The following is a 12,558-nucleotide window of genomic DNA, read 5'->3' as shown; positions in this document are numbered from 1 at the left end:
ATCGCTAGAGTTGGTGACATGATCAGGATGATGCATTCTGAAAGCAACTGTGACAGCCACGTGCAAGATGGCACAGACTGAGGGAATAGGGCACCTAGTTAAGGTGAAGTTGCAATAATGAAAATGAGAGATAATGAACACAGAGACTAAAAGAGATTCACTGGAAAAAACCACACAAAGCAGGATGACTAAGGCAGAATCTGGTGAATCTGGTAAATGAGAAGATTGGAATAGCAGTTGGCAGATTGCTGGCTCTAAAGTTTAGCACAATGGATGGGTGGTGACATTAACAAAGATCAACAAAGCCAAGTCAGTTTATGGGTAGAGAAAAAAACCCATGTGGAAACTCTAAACTTTATTTTGGACACAATAAATGTCAGCTATCTACTGGAATCTGTAGTTGAGTATACAGTAGTTAGTAGCTGGAAAGAGAGATCTGTAAGCAGAGAAAGAAGACAGGGTGGAAATATTCATAAATAAGAGTCAGCAGTATGCCTGGTAGCTGAGGCCGTTAAGCATTAATACATAAGGTCACACAGCAGGTGAGACCTTTCCTATCTCTGAAAGATAGCCATGATCTGTACAATTCACATTAATATTAATCAAATACTGCCAACTAGCACGTTTCTGTTATCTTACCAGTTATTCAAATCTGTTCTTATTCAACTTCCCACATGACAATCTTACTGTAAGATAGACTGTAAGCAACTTGCAACAAAGATGATATTTTATTCATTTTTATTTCACCTCCACAAAGGTACTCAACAACCCTATATGTTCTATATGCCTTTCTCAAGTGTTAGTTCTATGACAATAGGCTCTATCTCCAATGCCTACACCATGGTTTGGCACAGATTAGTTGCTCAAAAACTAATAGAAATGAATTGATTTTACTAGGCTACTTCTTAACATGTTAAGGCCTTCTTAACATAATGTTTATGCATGACCAAAGCTTCAGAGACTGAGTCCTAAAGAGAATAAACATACCAACTGTTGACAGTCATTTTCACAAGACTACCTGCTTGTCGGCCCAGACCAGCGCAGTGCAGCCCACTTGTTAAGGCTAGAAGTGGTGAGAAGGCAAAGTTGAAGAAAATGCCATATTGAAGAGAAAACCTGGGATTCCTATAGTTACCGAAGAAAATTCCTGCATAGCTCCACATAATGCTCGCTGTAAGCAGGCAGAACGTTAGGGATGGTGTTCCATAAGACAGGCTTGTGCTAATTATTCCTAATGTTCTATTCATCAACCTTGAATGGGATGAGCACGGCTCATCAAGAGCTACAGCCAGGAATGATTTCTCCCAGGGTGTGTCATATTTCAAAATGCTAATTACTGAAGTAGAAGTGAGGGAGGCCTTGTGACTAGGATGGCCATGAGACAGGGCAGCCTTCTCAAGTGGACATCAGCACTCATCCCTCAAGGAAGGAAACCAGGACAACAGTCTGAGAGTGAACCAACGACAAAACGGGAAATGTGCTTGAATGTATCAATTCCTCCACATCAACTGTCAGCTGGTCTGAAGGAGGGAGGGCATTACCACCCAGGCAGAGTATTGACGGAAAGAATAAACACAAATAAAGGAAGCAAGACAAGATAGGCAGGGAATCAGAGATGAAAGAACGCTGACATTATCAAACACTATCCCACAGATTACTTTGGCAAAAGAATTACTGAAGTATAACCCAGAAACAAGAAGTCTGGCCAAGAATTAAGTGGCCAGATACAAGAGGAATCTAAATTGCTTTCTTACTGCAATAGTTTCCGAGGACTGCTGTAACAAAGTACCACAGATTGGATAGCTTAAAACAACAAAAATTTATCCCCCCCAAAGTTCTGGAAGCTTTAAGCCTAAAATCTAGGTGTAGGCAGGGTCATTATACCTCCCAAGGTCCTAGGAAGCATCCTCCCTTACTTCTTCGAAGCTCTGGTACATCCTGGCAATCACTGGCCTTTCCTGGCTTGCAGCTCAATCACTTCAATCTCCATCTCCATTGCCGAATGGCCTTCCTCCCTCTGTGTCCAGTGCTCTTCTTATGAGGATACTGGTCATTGAAATTAGGGCCTACGATAACCCAGTATTAGTTAAGTTTTAACTTTAATTATATCTGCAAAGACCTTATTTCCAAATAAGGTCACACTCTGAGGTTCCAGATGGACAGGTATACTGGAGGGATGCTATTCAACCCACTACACATATCATCAGGAAGCCAGCAATACTCATGGGGTAGAGCTGCATTTTAGGAATATCTGAAAATTTGCCGGAAAAAAAGATAACCGCATAAGTGAAAGTAAAAAGGGCAGCTCTAGGTATCAGTAAAAAAACTGGTTTCTGATAAGAGCAAAAAGTGTCACTCAGATTTTAAATACATTAAAACAAGGAGCTCATATTTTTAAATGTATAAATGCATGACCCCAATTATGAAGACATAGCCTTAAAATATCACTTCCACCACCCGGCTATAAAGAGCTGACAAATTTCAACATTAGAACCAACAGTCGCTTGTGTATCCTACCTTCTCACACAGGCACAAATTATTCATACCCTTGGGAAAGAAATATTCAAGCAACTTAGATGATTGGCCTAACTTTACTGACCATAACAGAGAGGCCACACAAAAAGAAACCCTGGAATGTTGGTGCTCCAAATTGGACTATTTCTGAATGATACGTATTATTTTACAAATACATAACAAAATTTTTTCTCTTTAGAAAAGTTGTATATATTATCCCTACATAGACCCTTATAAGCAGATAAAATTGCTTATGGAGAAAAAATATTATAAAAAGAGAGCAAGTCAGGTTTCCTTTCCAAATAAGCACATCTGTATCCAGTCTTGCTTTACCCTCTTCTACAACTTAAGACATCCTGCACAGTATCATCAAGCCCAAGCTCAAAAGAATCTATTCTTTGTAAACCAGGAGGTATAGGAAGTTGGAAGATTTGCAATTCAGCACATTTTATAGGGTTTTTTGGCACATAAGGGTTATTTTTAAAGTGGGGAAAAAAGCCTGTCCTCTCCCTACCCCCAAACACAGCTGAGCTGATTCAGCACAAACCTCCCCCTAAAATAAAATCTCAGTTTGCAGAGAATAAGCATGGAAAGTTCCAGCCCCAAGGACGACATTTCAGAAACCTAGCTAAAAAGATCAAGAGTAGGTGGCTTAAGACAAGCCGACCACAAATCATGTTATAAATATAAGAACTTTCACCAGAAAACTACGAGCAACTTGGGAGTCCAAGGAAGCAGATCTTTAATAATAAGCAAAGTAATATAACAGTATTACCCAGAGATGTGAGAATCTCGAGGATTCTGGTAGCTAATAAATCATTTCCCACAGGTGAGCATACAGAAGAAATCTCTGGGAATGCAGTTGAAAACTCTAGTCTCTTCATTTAAGTTAGAGATGCTTTGCTTTCTGAAGAGGGTATTACAATATACATCATACAAATAACACACTTCACCAAAGAGCTGTGTACTCAGCTCAACACCCTGATGGCCCCCAAAGTGCAGAGGTACTTTTCACAATCTTCAGGGGAAAACACAAAAAACAAAAAACCAAGAACTCTTATCAAAAAGAGCATTTAGGCGGCAGCAGGAAGAAAGGTACTTGCTGAGTTTTCAGCAACAGGCAACTCCACAGTCATTTCTGTTAATCAATCTTCACCAAACAAGGGAGCTAATGACTCAAGGTGTAAAAGATTAGGATCATTCCCAAAACTTAGAGGGTAAAGGGTATATACAATGAACCTTGCTCTCCAATACATACTGACACATTCCTATTACATCCAAGTGGGAGAACTCTTACTAGAAAAAGGCATGGTCAGAAATTACAAGTCATTCAAAACATCTCTCAAATTTGGTGAATACAGTCAGTCATTTATTTAAAAAAATTTACAGCCACACTGATGGTAACAGCTGGCACCGAGAAGGCAAGGACAAGCAACCTTGTATACACCTGTCAATTTAAATCACAATGCATTCACAACCTTAGGGCCTGTTTTGATCATTAATGTAAAGGAATTTTCCACAGTCTGAATGAATCAAATTAATATGAAGTGAAAAATGTGGAAATGACAAAAGAGATGTTTATAAAATTCAAACTACAATACATCAGAGGTAATTGAGAACAAGAATCTCCAAGCTTTGTATTTACACAGCTGATGAAGTAACACACTGCAACAGACAGAACTTACAAGTGTTTGTAAAGAAAAGAACAACCCTGTTAAATAGCCAGAGAGAAGGGTGGAGTCCTCCTTAGGAAAGCTCTGTGCCCTTGAAGAGCTCTCACTAGCTGAGTGAAAAACTGCTCCCGCTAAGCAATGTTGCTGTTGGTACCTTCAGAGATCTGTCCTTGTATAGTAGAGTAGAACAAGCACCTAGAGTGCTCCTCAACTTCTCCCTGGCCCTGGGCCAAGAAAAAAATGCAACACCTGTCCTTCCTTTCTCCCTGATGCTCCCAGAAGTCTCATCTACGCCAAGGGATTGAAGAGAAAGGGAAATCAAGCTTCAATATTGGCTTAGCAATGTTACCTATGATTTCACATTGTCTGTATAACTAGGAGCAGAACATGTAATCTGACACTGGTTTCTCTGAAGAGCAATTTAATGAAACACCACCTCACAGGGACACCTCAAAGACTAATGAGATAATGTCTAGAGGGCTGAAAGCACTCTGAAGGCAGATACATGGTGCTGTTCCCATCTCCTGATAGCTGTAGACTAGGACAAAGCAGCTGAAGAATCAACTTCCCGTAGCATGTAAAGTATATGTTATATACAGGAATAGACATTATCCCCAAAAGTACCATGACCCTGTCTGCCATCTCAGTCAGTATACCCATCAGAGAACTGGACCTTTCTAGATGGTCTTTAATTCAGCATAGCAATTAAAAGCACTGGTATCTGGGTAAAGTACTTAATTTCTATGGGCTCTGGTTTCTGTAAAGATAGGAACAATATGTAGATCTTGCAGGGTTGAGGTGAAAGTTAAAAGTGAAAACAATGCTCTATAGAGTTCAGTGCTTACCACAAGGAGAGAACGCAATAAATAGCAGTCCTAATCCTTTAGGATATAATGGGCATTATATAAAGTGCTTTAAAAAACAGAGTCTGTCTAGTTCACAGAACAAATTTGAATGGTATGAAAATCATACAAATGTAGCCACCAAATTACAAATGAACCACATTTCCTAAAGACCACTTAGACATTTAGAAGATTTTATTCCATAGAAACAAGGCTATAAACAGCAGTTGGGTTGCCAACCTAGCTCACAGAAACACATTTACCCAGAATAGAGATAATATCATTACATATAATATTAACTGTTTCCAGATTGATTTCAGACTACTGAAATGAGGAAGCCACCTCACCCTGATTCTTGCGGGAAAACCAGTAAGGCGGCACAGGAGTCCAAGCCAGAAGAGATACAAGCAAGGCAACAGTGGTGCACTGGAAGAGGAAGAAACATTCAGACATACATCCAGCAGGCCTTGGTGAGGGACTGAAACAAGAGGCGGTCAAAGATGTCTCAGACAGCAATAGATAATGGAGTAACTCCCAAAACACTGGAGGAGACCCAGCTGTCTGCTAGATGATCATGAATTTAGTTTTGGGCATGCTAGATTTATAATTCTGGTGTATACATGGAGATCATTTCCATCTCCATACCCCACAAGTACATACCTCAGGAAAGAAAGATTTGGAAAGGAGAAAAACAATCTAAAGCCACCTGGATTTGAAATAACTCACTAAATGATTTATAGCCCCATCATTTCGCAAATGCCTGCACTGATCAAGAAAAATGCCCAATTTCAAGTGCCTAAAAAAGAGCCAGGCTTGCTCACAGGACAAATTTCAATTGCATGAAAATCATACAAAGGCTGCTGCTAGTTTACAAATAAAGACCATCTCCAAAATATGCTTATTCAAAAGAAACAGTAAAAAACACATTAAGGGAATAGGCATATATTTTGGGAGAAAGGTCTCTGATGATAGGACAGCCTGCAACGAGCATCTATTGCCAGCATTGAAGTGTGAATGCACTCTGGCTTCGTGGAATTCCATCTCTTCCACCATTTGTGACCCTCCAATTGTCCAAACGAATTCCAACTTTAAATACAATGGTTCCCATGGTGATAGAAATTCTGCAATTAAGGGACTGAAGTTATACGAATGATTCATATGTCATTTTTAAATGCTGTATTACATGGATTAAAAATATTAAAACTCAGCTTTAGATATTCCATGTTGGGGGGAAATTCCAATGAATACCCCAGTTATTACCTTATTCTGCTGAAAGCAAAATGACTAGGACATGAAAACTCTTATATTCCATGGGCTGACCTCTAAGCATTAAGGACAAAAAAATATTGACACAGAAATAAATTGCTCCTGCTATTATTAATACAAGAGGACTGTAGCCCTGGTTCTTTTAGAGAAGGGCATGAATCTCACCATCTTACACATTAAAGAAATCATTTTGGAAAACTAGAAGGCATGTTAAAGTTACCATGAATTCCATTTCCATGATAAACCCCTAAAGAAATTAACAAGAAAATTTTTTACCATGAGTATTCCTTAGTCAAGATTTTAGTGGAAGGACGGCAGATGGCAAACAGGGGGATGGGAAGGGCATTCTACCAAGCAGGATAGCAATTTAGGCAGCTGCTTAAACACTTCAAAAATAAACACGTATTCTTCTACCACTCCCTCAATTAGAAAAACACACACACTCTTTAGCACTAGCATACACTCATTTTGTGCAATCTAAAGCCCTGAAGCCACATCTAACTAGATAACACTTAAATCCAGGACTACCACCATCCTGGATTCTCACAACAGCTCCATGAGAGAGGGAAGGCAAGTAATATTCCCAGTTCACAAATGATAAAACCAACGCTCTGAGAGTAGTATGGTTACTTTACTTAAGGCATTTATCCAGAATTAAATTTTGGGACTGAAATCAACATGAATTTCCAAAAATGGGATAGAGGTCATCAAAGTCAACAACCTTAGCAGTTTACCTTCAATCTTATTTCTCTACATTCTAGAAACTCCTCAAAATTGTCATATTATGGACTCTCTGGGAAGGTCAAACTATTGTCTAGGCAGAGAAGATGATTTTACTGCCATTAACTTCCTTAAGCTGTGTCAGGGTGCCCTAATCAGCTTTTGTGCACACAGGCACATAGACGCACATGCTCCCTTGCCGTGACTCTTAATCACCACGTGCCACGCTGAACAGCTGCAGAGGTCTGAAGGGAATTGGCAGAAATGTGCAATGATGTGGTAGCCACCCCCCTGAGGCAGCAACTGCCCTGCCTGCTCCCAGACGCCAGAGCACATGGGCGTTCACTGTCGCAACTGTTAGGCCCAGAAGACAGGCAAGTGGTTTCAGGTGGTGAGTCAGGAAAAGCAGTTTGCATCAGGAATGTTCCAGCCCAGCAGAGCTGAGCTGCATCCTACTCCCTACATGGGGAAACAATATTTGTCATTTATACAATGTCACTGTGGGGGACAAAACTTGGGCTCAGCACAAATAGAATCCAATCAACTCTGTTGCACAGGAAACAGTAAGCAAGGCTTCTCCTACTAGGAAGGAACCTAATTGCTTAAGAATTGACACCATATCTGACACTGGAGGTCAGTCCTTTTATACTGTGATAGAAGACTTTACAATGGCCTGGCACATAGTCATTGAGAGCAGAGGCTTGGGCTAACCTCCCAGGACCATTCAGCAGCTGCTGCAATAAGCTGTGATCTATGTTCCCAGGGATGAAACAGAATCAGGGTAAGGCAATATTCAAAGAAACCAGGTGGATGCCATAAAACATGCCACACAACTGGCTACACACAAATCAGATATGTGCTGCCACTCCTTTCAATGTGATTTCGGATGGATTTCAATAGAAATCCACACTTGTGAGGCAATTCCTCGGTTGTCTATATGCAATTGTTTATGAGCCAGTAAATGAATGATATGATATCAACTTGGTGAAACAGACATGTTAGACATTAGATCAGATAACAGGAGATCTAGAAATTGAAAGAGGGTTAAAGCCATCATTCGCACCACACTTCATGAATGAATATAGCATTCTGTCAGGTTTTATACAATGACAAATGAGCCTATTCTCTGAAGAAACCTGAGAAGATTTAATACTCATTTTAGGGAATCTGGTTTCTTTACCTCAAAATTAGCAATTTCACCTTATGTCCAACTTCAAAATCTCTTGTTATAATTTAACATCCTAGTGACTATAATATATAATAAAATAGGTTATATTTATAATACATTATTTTGGCATTAGTTCAAAAGCCATAGCCTTATCAAACCTGTCACAACATCAATATTTTAAGGAATGCTAATATAGCTTTAATGTGCTATGGCCAGACAAAAAAAGGAATGGCCTTACCTTTCTGAAGATATAATAAAAATCAACCCAAAACTCCTAGAATCCAAACTGAAATTAAGTCAGGAAAAGATGAATCACAGTCCCTCCCTGAACAGAGTTCCCTCAATTACCATGAAAAGAACCATTCCATTCATTTTCTTTGTTCTTCCAGGACACAAGGAACCACCCAGGACTTTTACTGGCGGAAAAGGGGAGGTGGGTGTCAACAAAAATAAGGGTATGCTTGAAGGCTCACTATCAGCTTCCCAGAATGCAAATGCTGTAGCTGGTCATAGAATATTATGCTTTAATGTAGGTCACAAGGAAATGTACCCTAGGGTCTCTGAGCTGTTACACTAGACTATAAAGTCAATGTGCTACACAAAAATCTGCACAGGAACTACCCGGAAGCCATGCACACCTTCTTGACAAAAAGGCTCCCACAGCATCTACAACAGAGGCTACAGGAAATTTTACAAGCCAGAGGAACAGAGGTAGCATTCACATCATAGTGCATTCCATTAAGCATGCTCCTATCCCAGGAGAGCCCCTCTTCCCCTCCTTATAGACAGCCTATCCCTCAGAAGTAGAAGCATGAAAAAGCAGCAACCTTCCCTTCCTAGTAAATCCTATAGTCCCAGACCTTTAATGAAGGTGGCTGGAGAGAACAAAAGAGCCAAAAGAATGGAGCTCAGGCCAATACGCAATTATTGAAACCGGACCTAAGCCTGGACTCTGTCATGAGAGTGTTAGCAAACTGTGGTCAGGGCCCCAATTTTAAACCTCTCCCAAGGGGTATCACTTCCGGACACACAGACACATGTCTCTTCATATGGGAGTGTCATCTGTTGGTAAAGGGCCCACCTTAAAATAATCATCTCCAAAGGATTAGCTTAAGCCCAATCATTTGCAACTATGTTTCTGTAATCACTTACTTACCTTCTTCCCAATAAGCTTTTTTCGAAGAAATTCCCGGGCCTCAAACATGTAGGGAATGTCATACAGGGGGCGTAATTTCTTGTTCTTATCCTAAAAACAAAATACCACATTAAGAATGCAAAAACCAAAAACTAAAACAAAAACAAATGAACACTGCCAACAGCACAAGATACTGTAATGTATCTGAAATTGGCTATCTCCTACTATCACAAATATTAAGTAAGTGTGAGACACACAAAAAGGTTAATAAATATTTGGTTGAAATTCTTTATTTAGAAGAGGATTATCTTTTCCACAAGACAGGCTCAAAAATAAGCAATGAAATGTTTGTAATTATGTAAGCAGGAATGTTCATCAACAGAGAAATAGCTACATAAACTGTAATATAGAAGCAGCTCAATAAGTATTAGGACTCTTCAAATACTCAGAGACACTCTATAAATCTAATTCTACTACTATAATGCCTTATTGAGCACCTACCAACTATTAGCTCTATACAAAGCCTTCTGTAAATATATGTATATATTGATACTCAAGAATCTTGAAACTTAACATAATAATAAAAGAAATCATACAGACACGAAATACCAACATAAAGCAGTTTTGATTAAGTGCTAAATTATGTGATACAGACTAGGGACTAAATGCTATAGGAGTTCAGGGAAGTGGAAAGAAAGAAGTAATCAGGAAATGTTTCATTGACAAGGTGGGATTTAATATGAGTTTGCAGGATAGGAAGGAACTAGGAAGATAATTAGAGTTAGAAAAAAACAGAACAAACAGAAGGAGAGAGGCAGGAAGGAATAGTATGTCAACGCACACCCAAGCAAACATACAATTACTTTATTATCTCATGGGCCCCAGACTCCTCCTCCTTCACCCCAAATAAAGTAATGTCATTTTGAGATGATGCGAGAGGGTCTAAGATAAAGGTGACGTTAAGTGGGAAGGGATAGGAACCTGAGAAATATGAGAACCTTTTGAAGAAATGAAGTAACAGGAACTGACAATGTAACAGAGACAGGAGATAAAAGAGTAGGAATCTAATATTGAGTCACCATGACATGCATAACAAGTCAAGAGACGTTTGGCTTTTGGCAGGAGGCAAGGAGGAGTGGAAGATGTGAGTAAGAAACATGGGATCTTGGCTAGACGAGTTGGTATAATTACTTTAATGTCTCTCTCCCACTAGCCTGTAAGTTCCAAGACAACAGAGACGCTGTCTGCTTGTTTTCAGCTCTCCACAACACAGTACCTCCCTCATAGTGCATACTCAATAATTACAGTTAGACTAAGTAGCTACAAGAGAAACATGCAGAATGATATAAAAAGATTAAGTATGCTAGAACAGGACTGCATGTACAGATTTGGGAATCTCCCAGAACCAGATAATATTTGGAAAAAAACAAAGGCAGGAAGGACAAAATCAAGGACTAACTCCTAACCTAGATGTGCACCACAGATCCCTTGTCCTCTATGGTTATCCACAGGTCACACCTTTGCCATCTGTCATGTACCTGACAAAACCAGACACCTCTGTGTAATACATTCTGTACTCAAAGAAGATAAGAATATCTTTTTTTTTTTTCTTAAGTAGCCACCTACTCTCAAGTAAAGAACTTTCATCATTTTAATCCCCCATTTTAAAATTTGTCCTATGGTCACGGCCTTATTTAGATAAAGGGGATCGAAATAGATGTTTCCTTCCAGATGCAAACTAAGTAAGCCTCAGTGTACTGAACACATCATATAAACATTTCAATTCATTGATTATGACTAAGAAAATCTCTTATGAGAATGTAGATAATTCTGTCAGTTGCAAGGAAACTTGAGCTTCACATTCATTATCCAACTATTTTCTACTTATTGTTTAAAAAAACAAAATAAAGTCCATTGTCATCATTAGTCCAGTGCTGTTCTAGGAAGTTAAGGTACTTCCTTCTCCCGGATGATGTGTGGGAATCCATATACTCTGCACAGAAAGAACTGGGTTGGTCCAGCTCTGATCAAGGTCCTGGGGTGTCATGATCACTGTCTATTAGTGGGATATGATCCGAAACATGAGATTCTTTAGAGGAACAAAATAAGGCTTTCTTATATTAATAGAACAATGAAAATGGGATGCACAAAAGTTGCCCAGGCTAGGTAAAGGGACAGATGTATAGGATAATGGATATTCTATAAACATCCTGGAAGCCACTTGAAAACAGAAGGTCACAAATTAGAGATTTATTTCAGAGACAAGTGTAATATAAAAGCCATAAAATAGTTAGTGGTGGCACCTGATACAGTAAGAATGCAGAAGATGCTAGGTGCCAGTAATACACAGGATTTTTAATAAAGACAAAAATCGATGGTTTTCACAATCAGCCCTCAGAATAAAGAAGTGCCAGTGTATTCATATTCACCAAGCAACAGAGGACAGTCTATTTACAGAGAGAGCTGTGTGATTACAAAAGCCTAAGTGAACATTTCCAAAAATGAATTGAATGAAATAACAACATTGACCTTACATAGCCTTACAATTTGCCACAGAACCTGGAATTCTGCACCTTACCCTACATATTCTGACACAGTGCAGAGGTACAAATATGCCGTCAAATGAAGATCATGGGGATGAGGTTCTCTAAATAAGAATTCTGCTTTTAATATACTCCATAGGACTGGGCCAAGACAAAAATGCCCTTGAAAGAATGAAAGAAAACAAATAGTGTACCAACAAACACCTCAATAAAAAACAGGACAACTTCAGAGTCTGATTATGTGTCTCTCATGAAGTTAGGAAAGAACTAATAGCACAAGCAGAAAACAAGGTATCACAAGTGAAAACAGAATGATCTTGTTACTCTAACCCTTCAGAGCTAGTAGGTATTGACATCTGCAAACATCTTACAAGAGAGATATTAGAAGTCCCTGAGAAACCACAAAATAAAAGCAATTCCTCCAAATTACCAGGTACATAAAAGCCTTTGAAATCTCTAAGAGGCAATTGAGGTATGGAATGTATTCTGAGAAAACAGGACTTTAGCTGAATCTTGTCTGCTTAAAAAGAACTGTCTAGTTTAGATTCTAATTTACATGGAAATTTCTTTATAAAAAAATAAAAATAGAAAAAAAATGCTTGCTTTATCTGGTGGGCAGATAATATACAAACCAATATGTGCTGTAATCACTATTCATCCTCAGAAATGACATTGCACGTAGGCCCTGCAATGACTC

At 39.1% G+C, this 12,558-nt stretch overlaps 1 protein-coding gene across 1 annotated transcript in view; it reads right to left on the bottom strand.

Annotated features, from left to right (window-relative positions):
- Nucleotides 1–12,558, bottom strand: part of SND1 (staphylococcal nuclease and tudor domain containing 1) — a 423,230-nt gene that overhangs the window by 259,992 nt on the left and 150,680 nt on the right. The window contains exon 11 of the mRNA XM_069462550.1: nucleotides 9,340–9,429. Coding sequence (XP_069318651.1) covers nucleotides 9,340–9,429 — 90 coding nt within the window. The remainder of the gene's footprint in view (nucleotides 1–9,339; nucleotides 9,430–12,558) is intronic.

The sequence above is a fragment of the Eulemur rufifrons genome, chromosome 29 (assembly GCF_041146395.1).
Source record: "Eulemur rufifrons isolate Redbay chromosome 29, OSU_ERuf_1, whole genome shotgun sequence".
NCBI classification, from domain to species: Eukaryota; Metazoa; Chordata; class Mammalia; order Primates; family Lemuridae; genus Eulemur; species Eulemur rufifrons.
This window is presented reverse-complemented; position numbering and strand designations above follow the sequence as displayed.